This window comes from Silene latifolia, chromosome 4, assembly GCF_048544455.1.
Source record: "Silene latifolia isolate original U9 population chromosome 4, ASM4854445v1, whole genome shotgun sequence".
Taxonomy (NCBI): Eukaryota; Viridiplantae; Streptophyta; class Magnoliopsida; order Caryophyllales; family Caryophyllaceae; genus Silene; species Silene latifolia.
In genome coordinates this window covers 17001348-17024844 of record NC_133529.1, presented here as the reverse complement: position 1 = coordinate 17024844, position 23497 = coordinate 17001348, and the positions used below count along the sequence as shown (strand labels likewise).

Here is a 23497-nt window from a genome sequence, read left to right as displayed (position 1 = left end):
ATACAAGTTCAGACACTCTTTTAACTAGGGTGACATACTTAAACTCTATAATGCATAGGTTCAAATCATAAACTACGATGAACAACCCCTCCAAGAAGCAGAACTTAATCTTGAAAATTTCACCTAAGTTGCAACCACTAAACTCCAATACTCGGACATGAATAATAGTCTGTATGTTTTTGGTTACTACCGATTAGACAAAAATAAGCTATTTTTTTATTAAAATAAATTCTCCGTATTCGTGAAAACAGGAATTATTCTCTTAATAATTGGAAATTCACGTGAACTAAAATTCCTTCATAATATATCAAACAATTTTATATAGACTTCACATAATTTAAGATGGGCTAACTTAGTGTGTGTTTGGCACTTTGGCCTAGCTTGAAAAAGTGTTTTTGGGCTCAAAAACACTTTTTGGCCAAACATACTACTCCCTCCTATCCACTCTTTTCTTCCTTATTTCCTAAAACGGATTATTCAGGTTTTCTTCCCCTTTCCTTTTTGAGAAAGTTTTTATTAATATTATACTCTTACCTCTTTCCACTCACCAAACCCCACTATATACTTTATTAATATTTAATTCTAATTATTCCTACCTCTCTCCAATAACCAAACCCCATCCATCACCTTTATTAATATTTAATCATAATTATTCATACTTCTCTCCAATTACCAAACCCCACTCATATATTTATTAATATTATACTCCCCACCCTTAATCCCCGTGCCCACTTCAAAGGGGAAAAAAACGATGGATAGGAGGGAGTATTTCCTAAAAGTTAAACAAAAAATTTTCAAAAACTAAAATTCTATATTTTTGCCCATAGAAATAGAAGCAGCAATTTATTGCTTCTGCTTTTGAAAAATTAAACTTGAAAAGCAAAAACTCGTTTTTGAGAATCGAGGCCAAACATGTTTTTAATTCCATCTTTTGTTTAGCTCATTTCGGCTCGTTTCAGTTCAGTTTACTTTAGCTCATTTTAACTTTATTAAGTTTAGCTTTATTCAGTTCAATTCAACTCCCTTAGGTTCAATTTAACTTTGTTCAGTTCAATTTAATTCAGCTCAGCTTCCTTCTGCCTAAAATAACATTGTCTAAATAACATCCAATTGTCCATGAAATACAATTCCTACGTCAACCAAACGACTAAATGGAAAAAAAAAAATCAAAAACCTGCACTTAATTTGATAAAATAAAGCAAACTATCTATTCTTATCATCAAAATCTACCAGATTAGCAATAATCTACATCAAATCTACCAGATTATTATATAATGCAACCCCAATGTTAATCATAGTATAGTGTACCACCCCATTACAACCAAAGATCTCTTTTTGTTTGGTTTATTTCTTTATGAAACATCACCATTTATTACTGTTTTCTATCCAAAATTTTATTATAAAAAAAATTCAGTTTTAATTTATTAAATATAAACTGCAAGTACAAAAAATCAGTCTTATTTTTTGTGCTGAATAAATAAAAAGAGAATAATATATCAAAAACAAAACAAAAAGCTTGTTTTATACTACACTCTACAGCTAACAAAAGATAAAGATTAAAAAGTGTTTGTATTTGTATATGTTTTTGTCATTTATGTTTGTGTTTTGATGAAACTAGTAAGATTCATGTGATTTTGTCTGTCTGTCACATAAATCACCATCTTTCCCCAAAAATACTTTTGCCCCTCATCATTAAATCACTCAAAAATCTAAGTTTTTCTGAATTTTATAACTAAAGTTTCTTACTTTTATAAAAATTATATAATTGTTTATATTTGGGTGGTGAAATTTGGTGAAATTTGATCAATGGCTTCAAATGTTTCAAAGTTCATCAAATGTGTGACAGTAGGAGATGGTGCTGTTGGTAAAACATGTATGCTAATTTGTTATACTAGTAACAAATTCCCCACTGTAAGTTTCCAAATTTACCATCTTGCTATGTTTATGTTATGTAATTTGGTTCCAAATTGGTTTGGAAATGTAATTTATGATTTTGTACCTCGCAATTTGCGGGAGCCATTGAGGCACTGGGGCAATGTTCTTGTTTCTAGGTTGATGTTATGTAATTTGGTTCTAAATTGCTGTTTTTTTGTTGGGTAATTGATTGTTGCAGCTTTTTTGGGTGTTACCTTTATTTTGTAACCTAAAAGTTTCCATCTTTATGAGTAATTTATGTTTAATAACTAAATAATTTATCATTTTCATGAAAAGATGATGTATTGTGGTGTAAAAACATTGTAATTTATCATTTGGGTATCTTAATTAGCATTGTTTCTATGTTTATGTTGTGCAATTTGGTTCAAAATTTGCTTGTTTTACAGTTTTTTTCTGCTGGGTGACTGGTTGTTCCACCTTTTTGGGTGTTTTCTTGGTTTCATAACCTAAAAGTTTCCATCTTTATGTATAATAATAACTGAAGTAATAACTACTGCCTCTGTCTCAAGTCTCTACTGGTTTATTTATTTTACGTTTGATTAAAATACTCATCGGAAATGAAGAAAAATGTAAAGAGGGAATAATAAACAATGGATCAATTGCCAGATTGTAAATGCCATTTTTTCGGTTTCGTTGTTTGAATTATATCAGTATTAGTGTTGTAGGAACAATGTAATTCTCAGAAGAGATGATCTGATGTAAATTGTCATTTGGGTATCTCAATTAGCATTGTTTCTATGTTTATATTATGCAATTTGGTTTTATTTGCTGATTTTTTTTTCTGTTGGGTGACTGGTTGTTGCAGCTGTTTTGGATGTTATCTTTACTTTTTAACCTAAAAGTTTCGATATTTATGTGTGATAACTACTTTGTAATTGTCATAAGAGGTGTTATTTGTGTGTTCCAGGACTATATCCCAACTGTATTTGACAATTTCAGTGCAAATGTGGTGGTCGAAAGTATCACTGTGAATTTAGGCCTCTGGGATACTGCTGGTGAGCTTTTAAGTTCCGAAGTTTGTCACTTTACTTTGGATATCGGGTTTTACACTACCGCTGTCTGACTTTTCCACTTCAAAGATTGATATTCACTCTGAGGACCGACTAGCCCATCTTATTATACCGCAATTAATTGCAGGACTGTAAAAATCAGCACATGTTTTGTAATTTTGTAAATTAGGAAGGTAGTTTGTGATTCCTTTTTTTGATCAAATTGAGTAATAGAAATTGGAGTTTAATGTTTTCGATCTTTCTTGTGTAGGACAAGAGGATTACAACAGATTAAGGCCACTGAGTTACCGAGGTGCTGATGTCTTTGTCTTGGCTTTCTCGTTGGTTAGTCGAGCCAGCTATGAGAACGTCCTTAAGAAGGTACACCTTCTTTATTGAATTGAGAACACTTGAATAGTACAGACGATTTTTGGTTTCCCATTAGGAGACTAAAATACCCATGTGCAACTGTTGACATGCATTTTCTTGATCAGTGGATACCAGAGCTTCAGCATCATGCACCAGGAGTTCCATTAGTTTTAGCTGGGACCAAATTGGGTAAGACTTTAATACTCATTGTCTAGTGTGTCGGGTCTCTTCTGCTTCATTTTCTCGGTGTTGTGAATCTTGTGATTGGCCTCATGAGCAGACTTCATTAAATTAAATGCTCTTTTTCATGTTAGATGTCATTAGATTTCATATAGTGAGTGGTTAGGGGTCTTAGAGCTGAGGCAAGTATTACGACAACTTATATGTAATGGTCTTACTAGTTGGACCATCTCATTATGAGCATTTAGGTATGTTCATATGTGAGGCCGTTCCGTACAACACTCACTAGACAAGTTACAAGTAAGAAAAATATGACAACTTTTTAGGCTTTTTAATGTCGGCTAAGACAGCGTCTTCATTGAAGTGTTCTAATTATCGCTGTCTCCAATCTCCATTTACACCTAGAAGGGAAAACAAACACAAATAACTTATTCTGTTTCGAGCAGAGTGGTCTGAAATCTGATCAACTGATCTAGAGCATGAACATGGCTGCTTGTCCCTGTCCCCGGTCCAAAGTGTAGCTTATGAAGCCTACTTATCTTCTACTCGGTAATTCTTTATGTTTCATGATTTTCCTATTGTGCAACCAGATCTTCGTGAAGATAAACACTACTTGGCTGATCGTCCTGGAATAGTTCCCGTGAGCACAGCAGAGGTAAATCCCTTAACATCAATCCATTCGCATTATTAGAGCTAATTTAATTTTTATCGGTTGACATTAGAGGAACTTCATGAATCAGGGTGAGGAACTTCGCAAACAAATTGGTGCTGCTTACTATGTCGAGTGCAGCTCGAAAACTCAGCAGGTATGCACATATATGAACTTGTAGCATTGATGCTTCACTGCATATCCACGTATATGAACTAGGTCATGACCCGCGAGTCTTACCAGCTAAGCTAGTGTCATGGGCTCATGGCGTAGGCATTACGTGTGTTAAACCTCTTGTTGAATTATATCATTCCTTCAAGAACATTGTTCTGCACTGTTAAGGTTTAATCTTAACCTATTCTGTATTCGTGCGTGGCTTTTCAGAATGTGAAAGCGGTTTTTGATGCTGCAATCAAAGTTGTCATCAAGCCTTCTCAGAAACAAAAAGAGAAGAAAAAGAAGCCTAAGCGAGGATTTTCAATGTGAGTGCCTTGTTTTACTAATATCAGTATCTTCTTCAAGGCTGTAGGTTTCATTGCGTATTATGATAGGACTAATTGATCACTTTTGGGAACCCGATCTTGGAAGTTGAGGCCAGGAAATGATTTAATAGTTAAATGGCGCTGCAGCTGCGTTAAGATGATAATCAAATGATGTGGTTGATCATGATTCTCTTTAGTGAGATTAAATACTAGGCTAACAATAACACAACCTAGTTCGATTATCATTATGATGTGTCATTTGATGTATTTAGCAACCAAGGGTTGCTTAATGCGAGTGAGATGACTCGATGAATAATATTAAATGAAAGCAATTGGTCTACCCATCCACGTCTCTCCCCTCCTACCACAATGGCAATTGGCACCACCTATAGGTTGTTGTGGCTCAGTCAACTAACCTCAATGTAAGCCAACTTTTGTTACACACCTATTATACTCGTGTTATTGAATTTGGGCCGTGACACACACATAATAAGGCAACATCGTCCCATGTATTGCACAACACCGAAAAATCAATTTTGAGATCAAGTCTCGAATCGAGATAAATACCATGACTGTTGATTAAGCTTTAAGTAGATGAAATTCGATGATTAATCTAGAGACGAGACCTACTGAAGTACTGATACGTCTGAGGGTCAAACTGATACGTGTGTTTGTGCAGGAAGATGTGTTGTAAAAGGCTTGCATGTCTCAACTGAACTCAATGAGCAAGGACCTCATCATATATAGATGCTGTCAATAGTAGAATTGCAGCATATTAGTTTTCTGTATATTTAGTTGGTGGCATTCTTTTCCAAATTATTAATTGGTCTTTTCATGATCATCACATTGTCGCATTACAGGTGGTAAACGGGTTTATACTCTCTCGATTAAGGGTGTTTATTGTTTTTGACAGTTTAACTAGGCCTGATTCAGTTTCTCGGTTCATAGGGGAATAGCTTTACTTTGATTGGATGTAGAAAACTTTGTTTTAAGTTTTTCAAGTAGTTTTTTGTTTCAAGGATATGATTATGTGGTCTTTTGTTGAAAACTATTTGACTTTGCACACTTGACTCGGTGCTTCGAAGACTCGCCTTTGACGAGTGAACCTACTCATACGTCAGGGTTGATATAACAGCACAAGGCTTACATGCTGTTGAGTGTTCCATCCAACCTTCATGAGTTAGCTAAGTAGAATCATTACGACAAATTTTGATATGAAATTGTTCGACAAGTATATATCGACCCATCCGTGAAATGGAATTGTATTGTATTCCATAGATCATTTTTCAAACTCTCCTCCAAGGCTCCAATAACCGAGCTACCACAACTGTGAAAATTCAAATCATTCACAGCTCGCTATTATGCTATAGATCTTCTGTCATAGAACATTAATAAACACTCACGGCTCGCTATTATGCTATAGATCTCTGCCTCTATGTTGAGAAATAAGGCGGTGTTGCTTCTCTTGTTTTCCTACTCGACTCCTGTCCTTCACTCGCCCCTAATATGTACTCTAATAATGCTGACTAAAGGCCACTTAGATTGCCAAACCTGCGGTTTCGCCTTTTGAAACGCCAGTCACGTAGGGGGGACTGGGCAGCCCAATCCGCAAGGATTTGATGACTCAAGGTTCATATTGGGAAGGGAAGAGGCGGCCGGATCATCCAATTCGCTACTTCTATAGTAAAAAACAACGTATAGCCACAACCACTCCCTGGTAAACAAGTTACATTAAAAACATCATTCATATCGGGGGGAAGAGGATCATGTACATTGCAATTGTCAAAAGCAAAGTTGTCAGACTGATCGTGCTATTAGTTACGGTTGTTTATTAATGGTCCAATTACATCGATTTGGATGACTGCTACATTAAGATAAAAGATGTCCACTTGTTTGTAGCAAATTGCCTTCCAAATACAAAGATGTTAGGTAAGTCATTAGCTTCATCAGAAAGATATCATCATTAATAAGTACTATTTTTTTCCAGACTAATGCATTTCATATCTCCATCTAATTATTATAAATAAATATAAATAAACCAAATAACGCAGCTCACGGACCCAGTTCAGAGAGATCTAAAGAACGCGCCAATTTCCCTTGCTTACTGCTTAGTGCTTACCCACTGAAGCTAATGAGTAATGACACAATCAATTATCTTCAAGACTTCAACCATCATGAGTCACAACTCACAACCATATAAAAGCACCAGTAAATAATGTTACACTCAAATAACATACAACTAGTACATGTGTGGCTGTATAGAACTAACCAAGAACACAATCTGAGTCGACATCCATTACAATTAAACTTCAGCTCCTTATTGTGTTATATGGAAGAAAATTGTTAGATACTTGCGACTGTCATCTATTCAAAAAAGTAGTATTAGGCCTTAGGCTAAGCTAAAACCACTTAACTCAGAGAAGGTGAAGCTGTAAATTAACAATCAAAAACATGAAAAAGTTGACAGCTTCAAGGCCAATACAACAAATTACATATTTTCCCGTTGCCCCTTAAAAAAAGGGACCAACACCAACAAATTGCTACCGACCAGACATTTGCTGGTAAACAAACAATAATGTTCTACAAACAGCGGCATATCTATGAACAACATGCACATCATTTGTTTGTGAAATGAAGAAACTGCAGTTTCAGGAACACGAGCTTATGAAGCTCAATGACAGAGCAAATGGCAAAATGAATACCCTGTCTGAACCCCACCACGAAAGAGGAAAAGATCACCGATGAGAATTGAGCATAGCATACTTACCTCACCAATTCCCAGAATAACTTCGCTCAACAGTCCACCAAAAGCAGATGCTTATGGAGTTGGTTAGATTTTGGCAGCAAAACTACATCGTGACCAAGTTATCAGGGTTTTGAAGGTTAGTGCAACCACATTAAGAGGCAGTATTCCCAATATTTATGCTTAATGACTTCTCAAACTGAGATTTAGCACCATGCTTATGAAGAACAGCAGACAATGTTGAACAGTGTGAATTTAGTAAAGAGAAAATATAGTGAGGCAACAAATGTTTAGCTAGGATGAGAAAGAATAGACTAATTTTTCCTTAAAAAGAAAAACACATACAAACAAACTCAACATCCATTGCTGGAAGATTGAGAAAACGAATGGACATAAAGGCTCATTTCTCAGTCATTTCAACTATCTACAGATGGAATACCGAGCAACAGCCATCTTTAGGGAAAACCACGCTATGAAAAGCGCAGAACCTCCAATATATTCTTTTTACGTACAGCAGAATCAGTACAGCAGGGTATGGGGGTCGGAGACTTACAAACACGTCAGTTTACTCACTTACCACCAATCCTTCTGACAAGAGTTAGGTGGATGACTTCTTGGCAGTTAGTTTGGGTCCGTCTTCTATAAACTGGAACACAAATGGCATAAAAGAGAAACAAGAGTTAGATTATGTAGTTGTCAGGCAAGTAACATGGGCATACTTTTAGTCTTGAAAGTGAATATATTTGCAAGTAATATAGCAACACCGTATGGAGCAATTGCCGGCAGCTTATAACAATTAATCCAGACTCATAACAAAATTCGAAAAGAAAATAAAATCAAGCTAGCAACAAGAGATGTACCCTCTCATGAAATACAAGGAGAGGAACAATAACAAAGAGAAAGATAGTTCACTTCCCGTAATCTCCTAAAATGAATGACCACTGTCTCTTTTCACACTAATATATTAATATGTATATCTTTCTCTGGGTGTAAGGAATAGCCCATAGATAATTACTACTCCCTCCATTCTCTAATAATGTTCCCATTTGCTTTATTTCCTTTTATGGGTATCTAAAATGACCATTCTATCCTAATGCCACTTTGATATTTACACATTTTACCCTCATTTAACCCATATAATCCTTCTTATATCTCAGATTCCAACCGACCCTGATTCCGACAAGCACCAACTAAACACTCCTAATTTCTCACCCGCTCGTCTTTCTTCTGCTCGACACCTGCACCTGCACGCGCTTGTCTTTCTTCTCCTCGACACCTGCACAAACTCCCTCCCTATCCTCCAACTACCACCAACACCACCACCCACTCGTTTTTATCGGATCTATTGTTGTATTTATTTTCAGGTCTGTATGTTTTCAGATCTCGTTTTTTGGGGGTTGTTGGAGGTGTGGGGTGGGGTTGGCGGTTGATGGTGGCGGCTGACGATGGCGGTGATGGTGACGTTCGGTGGTGGGAGATGTCGATGGCACATGGTTTTAACTTTCCTAAGACATTTAGTGGAAAAATTAATCACTCAACTCCCACTTGATTAGTCCTATTATTTCCTAAAAACTGGCCCACATGGTTTAATCCTTTTCTCCTTGGTTGTTGAGCCATTTACAAATGGGAACATTATTAGAGAATGGGGGGGAGTATTACACAATGTTTGTGGACAATGAAACTTGATGGACATGCGTAATCAGTCATGATTAATGGTGTTCTCCTTGCAGTCGCAATGACTACATGCGTACATGGTCTTTGTGCACACAAGCACAGTCACGACTAAACCTTTATGAGTTATGACACCACCACTGCAAGACTTAAGCCTTAAGCCTACTACAAAACATGGGTATTGAAAGGAAGTTCAACTTTCAAAAGAGCAAAAGATTTCACGTAGACAAGGAATGTATCTTATATCAGTGTTGTGTTTATAAGAACCCAAGTGTAAAAAGCTCTGGCTTTCGCATCATGTGCACCATTGCAATTTCATCATGCTGACTAGCATCCTAATGCAGGTTTAAAAAATTTCATGGAAGCACTGTGGTGCCTGCCTGAAGTTTTAGCACAATGTAAAGGTACTGCAGCTCAAAACGACACTTCTACATTTGATTGAGATAGGAAAAACAAACATACAAAAATCTACCCTAACACTGACGCAAGTAAACTCAGACTCAGTAGGATGAACAATATACCTCAATGGAGATATGAAAACAATTAAGACCCTATGCTGATCAAGCATAAAAGATGAAAACAAATGAACTATAAAAGAAGCTTACATAGGCAACAGGAGTTCCAGTTTTGAAGGGTCACTTTACGGCATCAACTAATATATCTATCTCCACCAAGAAGGCTGCTTGAAATTGAGTTTATCCATGCTAGACCCTCCATCAGGTTCTTTCCTTTTAAGAACGCCGCCTCCCATGCTATACATCATTGCTTGCTCCTCCACAAGCGGCTGTGAACTGATGGCAGAGACCTGTCTAGATCCAGTTGGCATTGACCGATCTATCCCTTCCACGTCAATAACTCCAGGGCCTGAATTGAGATCCAGGCCCTGATTTCCCCATTTTTGATTGTTATCAAATACTCCATTATTGCCAACGTCCGGAACAGAATGCGGAAAACCATATGGATACTGAAAAGAAACTGCTGCTGCATTTCCAACCAATTGAGAAGGGATAGCAGAAATACGCCCATTAGTGATCGGATCCACGTATCCTGATGGTCCACTCGCCAAGGAAGATGTAAGTGGAGGAAAGCCAGGCCTAAATCCAAATACAGGATACTGAAATGAGGCGTGCTGAAAAGGCAAAGCAGGGGAGGATGCTAACACAGATCCCCTGTAGGTATCAGGATAAAATGACAAGCCTGAGGTAGAACCACCCATAACACGATTGGGACCACCCCCTATACCACCTACTGAAAACGTCTTTCTATCAGGCAATCCAGATGGTGATACACTAACTGAATAGCTCGTTCCAGGAGGGTTCCAGGCAATTAAGTTCCCTGCATTAGAGTTGTAAAATCTAGGTCCAAATGACGATTGCAGAGGATTATTGTTACAACCAAGTTGACTATATGACATTTGTTCAACCGGCAGTTTCTCTATCGCAGGCCCATCGTTCAAATCAAAGTCCATTTTCCCACTGGCTTCTCCATTTGAGAATATACTGGATGACATTACCTTGACAGGGGGAATCGATATTTCATTTCTAAGACTTTCACTAGCTGACTGTTGTACCATATCTGAACCTTCAATTTTATTCAGATCAAGATCAAGACCTCCACGGCTATGCAAAGACGCTGTAGTCTCCAACTTACAAACAGAATTGAGTTTAAATTCAGAGTCCTGATCAAAACTTTCATCTGCCACATTAAGGTCAAAATCCAAAGGTGGACGTGCTTGTTTGCAAGCACTACCAACAGAACGAGAAGCGCCACTTACACAAGGAAGTAACTCCGGCACTTTTCTTGGCTCGGCTGGACGAAATGCACTCGTCGACGCTGGCCCTTTCCATCCAAGTTCTGTTTTGCTCCTTAACAAGTCATGAGTTGGGACAAAGGGCTTCTTAGTGATAGCTGATGTCAGGAGGCTGCCTGAAGCAGATGCAATAGGGACTTGCGAGAGGCTAACTGGGCAAACAACAGCATTGCAAGGATCAATAGCCCCACTTACAGGCTCCACGAGATTTCCATCATCGGCATTTAGACCTTCATTTAAGTCAAATATGTGCTTTGTTTTTCCAACTGAACCTCCTGTAGCAGAAAATGAACCACTATCCTCGTTTCTTTGTCCTTGAAAGTTGGCCTCTTTTGTACTCGAATGAAGATGTTCTGTCAAAACAACTGAAGAAGAACACAATTGAGGACTTGAATGACAGGATTGCTGCAGAAACGCCTCCCTTTTATCCAAATTTTCATCCTTGCTGCCAGTATCCATAGACACATCAGCACAACGCATTCCGCAATCCTCTTGATTCTCATGAATTTGAGGAGGAACATTTTCTTGGACTATTTTTTTCTTACCTTCCTCGATCGCGTGATCACAGAGATCAACAGATGTGGGTTTTACAACATTAATAGTCGCTCTTGCAGCAATAAAATGTCGACTTGTTCTGGAAGAAATCACTGGCATCTCATCCGCAAATCTAGATTCAGAGTACAAAGATACTGAACGTGAATTTTGCTCCATAAGGCTGAGGCGTTCAGGCTCCACACGAACATTATTTTTTAAGTCAACACCATTATTAACTGAAGGATATGTGGTATCTCTGTGAGCTGTATTGTCAAACTTCTCATAAAATGAAACATCATTCACTCTATCTTTGGCTTCCACGTCATTAGCAACCGACTCGCTAGAAACAGGAAGCTGATGACAACATTCATCTTTCACACTTCCTTCCTTTTCCTTTTCATTAAAAACCTCAGCCTTCGCATCAGCTACACTCCCTCTTGTGAAAGGAATGGTGACGTGTTCGACTGATATCCCATTGTCTCGCAAACAGTCTTCCTTCTTTTGATGTAAATCCTCCTGAGGAATACCCAAGTGCTGAGTAGATTCTCCATCATTGATATTTGAAACTGAAGAGATAATACAATCATCGCCAGCTGGCAAAATGATATCAGAATTGGATGGTCTATGTGGAGAAACAGCTGGAGAAACAATACCAAAATCAGAGATTTCGCCTACAGCTACACTGGCAAGCAACTTTATTCCGATATCATCGCCAGCTGACATTGACACATCAGCTTCTGCGAGCATGATACAGCTTTCAATTAACGCATTCAAGGGACCGAAAGCAGAATCATGCGCTGTACTTGATTTCACTTCATTCATAGCAGGAGAACACGCAGCTTTTGAAACATCTGGTGATCTCTTGGTGTCACTAGTTCTTTGGTGTTCAGCAGCTGATAAACCATTTGCCTCATCAGATTTGTGAGGGTTGTGTTTTCCCCGCAAAGTAGCATCTGACTTGTCACACGTCTCCGATGGAGAAGAAGATGCTCTACTGTTTCTACTAGAGGGATCTTCAGCAGATGCTCGAACAATACTCTGAGCAGCTCCGTGGACTCTGGTCGGAATTTTAACAATGAGTTTCTGATAGTTCCCCTCAGGAACCGAACGATCATTTTTTTCAACTGAACTTCTATTTGTTATTTTCCCATGTCTGCACAGTCTGGAGTCACTTCCGATGGCTTTATCCACACTCTTGGAACCGGTTGTGGATCTCTTCGAGTCGTCTTTTCCACATGGAAGCAAATATTTATCATGGTCACTCGAGCACTGGCTATCAGTGTGCAAATGGCTTGAAACACTGTTTTTTTCCTCCCTTCCCACTATCGGAGATGCCTCGGAGCTTCCACCATAATCAAAAATTCTCGATTGCTCATCGTTGCAGTTATTTATAGTTGGCACGTGTGCCAATGCTGGCCTAGCATTACTTTGATATGCAGATCCTGATTTTAATTTAGCCTCCCCCTGGGCAAGCTTCACTGAGCTAGGTTTCATGGAAGAAGGATTCTTATAGCCACCAATACCATGAAAACCATCTCTTGACCTGCCTGGCGATGGAACAGGATGAGTAGAACCAGGTTTTGCATCACTGAGGGTCATTTCAGCCTCGACGCGTTTCTTCCAGGTGTCAACCAAACTCCTTGCTTTCTGCTGAATCTCAGAATTTTTGTGAGAACGCAAATAATTAACAGATTTACCAATGTTACACATCTGTAAAGCATTAAGATTCACAGGAAGCTTAACAAGTGCACATAGTAAAACCAATATGAAATTCTCTACAGATTTATCACTATCTTTTACATTCCCTATTTTACCCTTGTGAACCTCCTGAAGCCATTCATCCAATACAACTAAACCTCTAAGCTGAATGAACTGACTGAGGTAATCAGGCTTATCTGTGGCAGCTATAATACCAGCGAGCATAGATCGCCCTGCCAAATCAATCTTTCTCTGAGATCTTTCAGGTTGCATAAGATGCACCAGTTTTGCTACAGCTTCAGAATCTGCAAGTCCACCTCTTTCGGCGACCTTAGCAATTTCCAAGTTCAGGAATCTTTCAGATCTCAACTGACAAGAGTCCCCCTCATCCCCGCGAGCATTTCGTTCACGCTTGATGATCTCGGAAGACTGGTCACCTCGATCTCTCTTTTTTCCTTTCGGTTTAGAATATAAGTAAGAGCTACTATTCTGCACACCATCTGGACTGTGTTTTTGTGTAGAAGTAGCTGCTAAGCCATTTGAAGAATGAGGGCCTTGTTGCTTATCTAACGATGCGTGCATTTCTAAATGTGTTTTACGTAATAGTTTATCTACTTCTTCTTGCCGTTCCTGGAGAAGAATTCCAAAAAAAATTAATAGCCATGAACAAGATTTAACAGTTTCCAATATCAGATTGAAAAGAGAAGAAAACAAATAATAGCCAATGGGCAATGCATTGACTCACATACATCAATAAAATCCTGATCTGAAAGCCACCATAAACACTTGTTTGTGATGTCATAAACACGACGACACACAAATGATGCAGCCCCCGGTGGAAGTTCAGCACCTTTGGGTAGAAAAGCGACTTTACACGGATGAAGTAGTGATGCAGCAGGTATCTCATCCAAGAGGAACGAATAGAAAACTTCGTTTGGTAGAGCTTCAAGTGCAACACCTTTCAGGAGTTTTACTTTAGCAGGTCGATATAGCCACTTAACACCAAGTGTCAAATTACTTTCTTTCTTTGGAGTGAAGGAATAAATTATACCTACAGAAGTAGGAGAGTCTTGTGCAGGCTTGAAGAGAGCACAATCACCAACACTAATCTTCCGACCATCCTAGAAGAGAAAAACAACTTATATAACATGTAATGACTAAGAATATCGAAGCAGTCAGTCTCATAAATCAAATCAAGAAAGTAGAGCCATTTTATAAGGAGACAAAAAACAATACAACCAAAGAATTACACTGTAGAACAATGAGGACCCTGTCCGCAACTCAACAAATTTTATTTAATCAGAATATGCAATAATGTGTGGAATATACATTTATAGACTACCAAACGATAGGTTAAAGGATAAGATGAGAAGCTTACAAGAATCCCAGAAACAAGAAAAGACCCAAAGGCCAAAACAAGAGATCTTAGATTTCATAATATATAAGCTACCAGGAACTAATTTGCCATACACAAACAATCTTAGGCAGGGAGAAACATGGACTGCCAGGCAATCACATCCATAAGGAAAGTCTCAAAAAAGATTCTTACTTCTTAATCGGTTAATCACCATATGAGATAAAGAAGAAAATATACGGGTACAGTCTGAAAAAACTACGCTTAAGTTCGTAATCCTTTACCGATAAATTGAGAAAAGGAAATATCAAATATCACTTCCCAGTAGTAATTTCAAAGTAATGATAAAATATCTATAGATCATGTAACTAGCGTTGAAAGAGTTCAGGGGAATCTAAAATATATATGTAAGAAACATATAAGGGTAGTACAAAATTCAATGGAAATAAGGAGTCTGCCCTCCCTTTGAGACCATCGTAATCACTGCCAGCTCCTAACATAGAGCAGGAACATAATCACGGTACCACATTCACCAAACAGAATAAAAAAAAAGTGCAGTTTCCCAATCTGAGAACAACGATCTCAACAAAAAGTTCTCTTCCAAGTACCATAATATTTTAATCTGAAAATTAATGATCACCGAAAATCATTCTACATCAGTTACATAAAAGTTTCCTATGCTGATCAGTTTCGTATGAGGTTGAAGGAAAGGATGAGAGTTAAGCTCAATCGATCCAAAAATATAAACCGTCGATAAATATTTCCATGGTACATTATTATTATTATGTTCTCCCCATTTTCATCCAATATTCTCTCTTCTTCATTTTCGTTACAGACTAATGTCAACTATGAGAATGATGATGTATACTCCCTCCTTTTCTTTGATCTCTTCTACTTGTCATTTTTTGGTCAATTTCTTAGTTTCCCCTGATTTTTTCTTTAGACCTTCCACTTCTCTCACATACATATCGCCACCTACTTTTCCTCTCTATTTTGGTATTGTTCATTATATTTCTCAACCAATGTGTCATTTTGGAAGTGGAAGAAATTAAGGGTGTGTTTAGATTGAGAGATTTGGAGGGAAAGCAAAGGGAGGGACAGTAGAGGGATTTAAAAAATCCCTTGTTTGGATAACAAATAAGGGTGGAGGGAAATAGAGGGGGAGGGATTTGGAGGAATCCATTTTCCTTCCTCCAAGGCAAACCAAAATCTCTCCACAATAGGAAATATTTGGAGGGAAATTGTCCACTCCCCATTTCACCTCCCCTCCCCTCCCCCCTCCCTTTCTCTTCCCTCCTTTCCCCTTCCCTCTCTTTCCCTCCATTTTTGCTATCCAAACACACTCTAAATAAAGGGGGTTATAAAAGAGCACTCTACGTGCTTGGTGGCAGAATCTCATCACCGTGAGCATTCACAACGGACATTTCAAAATAGAATTACACAAAAGAAATCGTTATCCTTTCATCTTATTAACCTGTGCCATTTACCAATTTCCTTTTTAAAGCACCAGCAATAATAAAACTAGCGGGGGGGGGGGGGGGGGGTGGGTGGGGGGTGGGGGTTCAGATGTGAGCAACCATACCTCTTAGAATTGCACTGTGTTTTCATATCACAATTGGTCCCTCCATACTTGATACAACCGTTAGTTATCCCTATTCACCTCTTTTAAAAGAGGACAACACCCCCCCGCCCTCCCTCTCCTTCCTCGCGATTTGCGGGAGCCATTGAGGCACTGGGGTAATGTTATTGTTGTTGTGGTGGAGGATCTTGAAGTAAACAATAAAGGGGGCTGAGATTTAAATATTAATTTCCCGTGTAAATATTTAAGACTCACTCACTAATGTGGAGAGCCGAATAATAAATTTACACTAAAATACGGAAACTCAACTAGGGCCGGCCCCTCCGTCATAACTAAGGTCCTACGCTGCTTGGATTGGTTGTATTAGAGACTGGTTTAGCCCTATAGTTCTATTCACCTCCTTCGACAATATGGAGTAGCTATCACCCACGTAGTTTCTAGCTAAGTAAGCTACTAAGATTGTACGCACCATACTAACAAATTGAATACTCCGTAACTTAACTACTCAATTCCCTAGACTTCACGAACAACCCGGTTTGAGCCTACCCTATCCTGGCGCTCACTTAAAATATACCAGATTACCAGGCACTCTATAAGAACGTACCTCTCATAGGATGTTGCATATTCCTAACGAATTACGCAACCTTCCCCAGAAATCATAACCAACTCATGAAAAACTTAACCTGCTCTCACAAAAAGCAATCCGCATTCGCCTATCATAACTAACCATCTACTCAACAACTTAAAAACGCGCAAATAAACAAACAAAATACAACATCAACAAGAAGGGATTGATTACGACAATAAAATTAATACCTTAACGAAACAAGTACGGGGAGAATCACGGGGAACAACAACAGCTGTCGGCGAATCGGAAGACACCGACAACATGTGCCGACTTCGTTTTCTAATCTCGCCACCTTCCCTCCCATGCACCAGCATAGCCTTGCATTTTCCCCCAAATTCACCCCACTACAAAAAACCCTAATTTCACTTATTTTCCCCCAAATTCAACACTCCAACAACCTCAACAACACAATTAAGCGAACTAAATCACTAATTCCCCCTTTCACAGCTTACCACAAACCCTAGATTTCGTCTTTATCTCTAAATCACACAAATCCAAGGTCTCACGACACCGGAATTTCAATTATCGTCGCGAAATTCACCAATATACAAACCTTGATCGAGCTAATTGAAGTAATTTCCTCTTTCACGCAAACCCTAGATTTCGTAATTATCCTCAAATCATATAAATCTGGGGTCGAATTGTAGCGAAACTAAATCTGTAAGTTGATAAACATAGATCGATTGAAATAATCGAGGTTAAATTAGGAATTAATTTAGTAGAAATCGAGGATCTGACATAAAGAAAGTAGATTTTGAGGAAGAATTAATTGAAGTGCGAAGAGAGAGAAAGTGGAGTGAAATAAAAGAGTGAGAAGTGAGACTGCGCCACACGGCAAAAGGTAAAGGGGTTTGCCTACGTGGCATTGTATGTACATGGTACTATCGTGAAACGGTTTTACAAAAGATTTACGTATTACCTTCTAACTTTGTTGTTTGAGATGATATTGTTTTCATTCGGATAAACCGTCGGAAACTATACTCAGATTGTTAAAGTCGACTACTTTATGCGAGCTTTTTATGTTTTTTTGGTCTAAAATGGTGTTTTTATGTGTAATTTTATATCAAATTTCAAGTGCTGGAGTTGTTTTCACTCGATAATCACTACAAGTGTAAAGCGTCGAAAATGATATGTAGTTCGAGGGTTAAATCGGTTTTATTTTATGTGAAACTTTCTTCTTTTTTGTTTAAAATGAAGTGTTTACGTGTCATCTTATATCCGAACAATTTAAATATTACTCCTATAAGGGTTTGAGACTTGAGAGTTGAGAGTAATATAAAGTGGGAGTAGTAGTTGTGGTTTTTGAATCACTTTTGGATTTTAGATAGACAAGTCAAGTGAGGAAGGTTCACAACAAATCTAACTTTCTAACTTTAGTAGGTGTAGTCTTAAATATAATAATAATAAAATTAAAAATAAATGTTAAGTAAAATAGAGAGAAGTGTATCATGTATGATTGTATGATACGTTTTGAAGTTTAGCATATGATATCAATCAAGATAATTGAATGAATATAGCCGCCATCAATCATGAATCTAATAAGTTAACTCCTAACACAAAAATAAATTTATTAGTTATATGACGGTGTGAGTAAATGAGTAATTAGGATTGTAATATAAATAGTCTGTTTCATGAGATTTTAAAATTAAACGGGTGAAGGTTTAACTTAAACTCTGCTATATGGACATTAGTAGGAGATTGGGGCATAAGGCTTGGAGCGCGTACTTCTTTGTATGTGTTTTTTTTAATCTAATTGTAATTTTGTATCCTTTACGTTTGTAGTAATTGTATTTATTGTTCATTAGAGCTTGAAAAGAACTACATAAAGAAACAATGATCGAGCCTAGTCAGGCGTTTTATCAAATCGATTTTACCTTTCAACTTTTAAAGCTTAACGAGCTTGAAATTAAACTTTAATTGAGTTGTTCTTGGGTCCATCCAAACTCGATCGATCTCAGATAGGGCTTTATTACACCGCGTGTTATATCGTGTTGTTGTGCTTTCACTCTTCCTCATAATACACTTATAAGGTAAGTCTTACATAACTTCATTCATCACCGGCTAAGCAAATCGTCCTTGTAAACCTCTCCAAGAGAAGAGCAACAAGTTGTTTTTCTCAATTATTGTCTATAAATATTATTAAAAGACTATCCTAAAATGACCAATTAGGTCCACGTAGACAATGCCACGTAGGATAAAAAAAGTCACGCAGACATTTGAAGCTTACGTCAGCCGCATAACCCATATACCACACACACATTCATACCCAATTACCCCGTCTCTTATCATCACTTTTCCTACCGACAACGACAATCCCCCTTTTTCCGCTCATTTCGTCAACCGACATTAATTTATTATTACATGGCATTAATTTAATTAATTTATCTATAAATTAATTTAATTCATTTATCTATAATATTAAAAGATATTATCTATATTCTTAAATGATTTTTGTATATTAAATATATTGTTTTCCAAAATTTATGTAAGCCTTAGAAATTTACATCAAAATTTCATAATTTATAATTAATATTGAAATTTTTGTGATAAAAACATGTTAATAAAATTTATAATTTATAATTGAAATTGAAATTTTAATTAAAATTTTGTAATAAAACATGTTAATAAATTAATTAAAACTCTTCATATTACTTACCACCCACCATTTTTATTAACATTTTTCCCTATTTAATTCATTTTTTAAATTAAACATGGTAATAAATTGATTAAGACTCTTCATAATACTTAACACCCACCAAATTAATTAAAAGTTTTTCCTATTTAATTAATTTTTATAATATAATATGTTAATAAATTGATTAAAACTCTTTATATTACCTAACAGCTAACACCCATAATTTTCATTAACATTATTTCCTATTTAATTCTCCTCTTGAGTTTCTCGACAATCAATTATCTAATTAAATAATACCACAAAATAAATTAAAAATAAAATTAAAATATTGGAATTTATGGTTGTATAATGGCTACAAAACCTATAATACTTATAATAGTTTCTATCTATAAAATTTTATTAAAAGGCTAACCTAAAAAATGTGACATTACAAGTTTAATTGTGACGTGGCAACTTTTAATGTGACATGGTAAAAAAAAAGTGATATGGATTACCAAATTAAGAAAATTAAAAAATATAAAGTAAAAAAATTTAAAAAAATATAAGGTATAAACACAAAAAAGAAAGAAAAAAAAATTGTAAACCATTGATCTCCTCTCATAATTTTTGTTATTTATTTACCTTATTTATTTAACCATTATTTCCTTTATTTAATAAAATGACCTTTTAACTTTCCCTTCATCATTACTATATATACTTCGTATTTATGTACCATATTTTTTATTTTTCTTTCATTCATAAAATTTTGAGAGAATTTTTCATATATATATAACTATTATATTCACCCTAATTTTCAATTTTATTCAAAAAAATAGCACCTAAAATATACATAGAAAAGTAAATTAATTGTTTCGTTTTTTATTTTTCCTATGTTTTATATTAATTTGTTATTATTTTTTGTGTTTGTATTAATATTGCAGGAGAATGAATTTCCAACTTTATTCAAAAAATTGGTAGGTAAGGTATAGCTAAAGAACTAAATTAATTATTTCGCCTTTTATTTTTATTATGTTTTGAATTAATTAGAATCTTATTAGTTTTTTTTTTTGTGTGTTTATATTAATATTGCTGGAAAATGAATTTTCAACTTTATTCAAAAAATTTTTAGGTAAACTATACTATGAGAACTAAATTAATTGTTTCACTTTTTTTCTTTAGTATGTTTTGAATTAATTAAAATTTTATTAGTTATTTTATTGTGTGTGTTTGTATTAATATTATAGGAGGATGACATACCCACATATCAATAACAATGCACGAGATTCGAAATAATGGCTATGGATCTTCTTTACATATTTTTTTTCTTGGTTTGGATGACTCTTACATTTTTGTCAATTTTTCTTTTTTCTACAATGGTGTATTTGAAGTATCGAATGGTAGCAAAAATCTTCAATAAGTTTTTGACATGTTGTTACATTATTGTCCTTCACTCTTCCCTACACTTTAGTCTCCTTTGTAACACTTATGTTCTGTTTTTATTTTATCAAACAGGTTACAAATCAAATTGCTTAACCAAATTGTTAAAGTACGATGCACATATGTCAATTTGATCTTATCATAGTATTATAATATGCATAAATAGTAGTTAGTTAGAAATCGATTCTTATTCTCCAATTCGTTGTTCCAATTTCAATGCTTTCAAGCCTTTAAATCATTATTTTTTGTTTTCCATCAAATATAATATTCTGTAACTCACAATATTTTCTGGATAAATATTTTTTTTGAATGATTTGTTTATATTTTATTTTCTCCTGAATTAGGAAAGGCTAATATTTCGTATGAATTATAATAGTATTGTTTTGATTATAATTTTTTATGAATGATCGAATATGGAGAAGCTAAGTTATGTTTAGAATCGTATATGCATAAATCGTATACCGCTCCTCCGTCGTGTTCATTTATTTACCTTTTTTTTTAATTATTTGTGAATGGTTTTTTTAATTAAAATTAAATAAATGATTGAGAGAAGGGGACTACTCCATATAAGTTATTCACAATTAAACACTTAAACACAGTCAATTATTAACGATCCCGTGATTGTCACGGGCTTCAAAACTAGTTTTCTAATCAAAAACCATTTTGAAGAGTATAAATTAGTAATATGGATTAGTGAAATCGGTAAGTCTCTCAATGAAACGATTTAAATGCTCTCACTTACATATACATAACAAGTATTTTGTTAGTATACAATCTTTTTTTGTCCAATCTATCATATACTTAAATTTAAAACGGATATTACATTACATTTGTAATAAAAAAATCTATGTAATAAAGTATACATAGTACAAGGCTTAAACGATTTGGATTTTTTTTTTTTTTGAAATCAACAGCCCAAGGGCCTTACTCAATTACTAATTTATCAAAACGAACAGCAGAGTTTGCAGACGATGGTAAGCCATCATCCCATACAACTTTACCCATAACACGAGGGAAACAGTGAGCTAAAGCATGAGCTACACAATTACTAGTACGAGAGACATGTAGCCAAATGACCGACTGAAACTTAGAACTACATTCGAGAATGTCTTCGATGATCAAAGCGAATCCACTTCGTCCTGTCTTTCGTTCCTTAAGAGCTTCGATGACTTGTAAGCTATCACTCTCTACTTCAACGTGTTGTCTCCCTCGCCTCACGGCCTCCTCCATTCCATCCAACACCGCACACGCTTCCGCCATGGGAACCTCCCATTGTTGTTCTCTGCCCACAGCCACGCCCCACATCACGTCCCCATTGCCATCCCGACACACCACTCCTGTGTGCACCCCTTCACCTTCCTTCACTCCAGCATCGACATTAAGCTTGACAAAGCCGTGTCTTGGTACCTTCCACCCACCATACTCCTCCTCCCTCTCTCTCGGCCTCCCCACTACAGCCCTCACTCCCACTCCCTCGCTATCCCCCACGCCCTCCAGTAAGACGTCCCTAGCCCTCCTAATCACCAGCTCCGGTACCACCTCAACATTGTCAAAGATGACTTTGTTTCGGTGTTCCCAAATAGCCCAACATCCAACCATTAGTTTCACACTCTCCGTCACACACAATTCTTGCCAACAAGCTTCCACCCACTCCTTAACATCGCCCCCTTGTTTCTCCGTGACCACCTCTATTCCCAACCCATCCCATACCCATCGAGCCACCCCACAATCCCGGAATAGATGTAAACTTGATTCAATAGAAAACTGACAAAAAGGACAGAAAGAAGACTCACCTCCGATTCGCGCCACAATGTTTGCCCTCGTAGCTAATGCTTCGCTACACAGTTGCCAAAAGAAGAGTTTCACGCGAGGCCAAATCGAAAAGCTCCAAAGCCTATTCCAGAGCCGCTTTAATCTATTCCCATCCGAACCATCTGTCAAGTCCCCTACTTCACCAGCCAACATCTTATATGCACTTCGCACCGTATACATCCCGTCTCGTTCCAGCCCCCAATACCAGATATCACGCGGTCTATTGGGGCTAATCCGAATATCCCGTATACGCTCTCGCTCAAAGCTCAAAAAGAAGTGGGTCAGCTTCCCCTCATCCCACTCGTACCCATTCGGCATCAGTAAATCCGCGACCTTCATCACCTCATTCCCCGGACCACACGGCGAAATAACACGACCAGTATGTGAGCTTGGAATCCACGCGTGACCCCAAACATTCGTGTCCATCCCATCACCAATACGCCGTCGAAGTCCCTGTTCCATGACTACTCGTGATTCGAGAATACCACGCCACGTGTAGCTAGGATTGTGCCCCAGCTCAGCTGTCATAAACTCCCCAGTCGGGAAATACTTAGCCTTCATCAGACGGGTCCAAAGGCTATCCGGGTTAGTTATGAGCCGCCAAGCCTGTTTACCAAGTAAAGCGAGGTTAAACAGCTGAAAGTCTCGGAATCCCATACCACCAACACACTTAGGTCGCGCTAATTTTCTCCAAGCAACCCAATGGATACCCCGTTTATTCTCATCGTGTCCCCACCAGAAACGGGCAATAATCGATCGCAGTTCATCACAAAAGTTTACGGGAATTTTGAACACACTCATCACATAGGTAGGGAGCGAATTGGCCACAGCCTTTATGAGAATCTCCTTACCAGCCCTAGACATCATCTTCCCGCGCCACCCTTGTAGACGTTTACAAAGTTTGTCCCGGATAATATCCGTTATAACTTTTTTAGATCGACCAATCACCGTAGGTAAGCCCAAATACCGCGCTTGCTCCTCCACTTGTACCACACCCAGCTTCGTCGCTATAA

The 23497-nt window shown here is 37.1% G+C and overlaps 2 protein-coding genes across 3 annotated transcripts; one reads left to right on the top strand and one right to left on the bottom strand.

The window, feature by feature from the left end:
* Positions 1–1299: 1299 nt before the first annotated feature.
* LOC141653127 (rac-like GTP-binding protein 3) lies at positions 1300–5626 on the top strand. Its single transcript, XM_074460787.1, has 8 exons — positions 1300–1911; positions 2843–2930; positions 3196–3305; positions 3419–3482; positions 4064–4128; positions 4214–4279; positions 4507–4604; positions 5284–5626. The coding sequence occupies exons 1-8, from the start codon at positions 1807–1809 to the stop codon at positions 5318–5320; spliced, it is 633 nt and encodes a 210-aa protein (XP_074316888.1). The 5' UTR covers positions 1300–1806; the 3' UTR covers positions 5321–5626.
* Positions 5627–7636: 2010 nt separating this feature from the next.
* Positions 7637–17467, bottom strand: LOC141653126 (uncharacterized). Of its 2 annotated transcripts, none has more exons than XM_074460785.1 (4): positions 16810–17467; positions 13810–14181; positions 9624–13690; positions 7637–7993 (listed from the first exon to the last, which is right to left on the bottom strand). In XM_074460785.1, the coding sequence occupies exons 1-3, from the start codon at positions 16933–16935 to the stop codon at positions 9680–9682; spliced, it is 4509 nt and encodes a 1502-aa protein (XP_074316886.1). In that variant the 5' UTR covers positions 16936–17467; the 3' UTR covers positions 7637–7993; positions 9624–9679. The 2 variants fall into 2 exon arrangements, with proteins under 2 accessions (XP_074316886.1, XP_074316887.1); XM_074460786.1 differs by having other exon boundaries at positions 13806–14181; positions 16810–17432.
* Positions 17468–23497: the final 6030 nt, after the last annotated feature.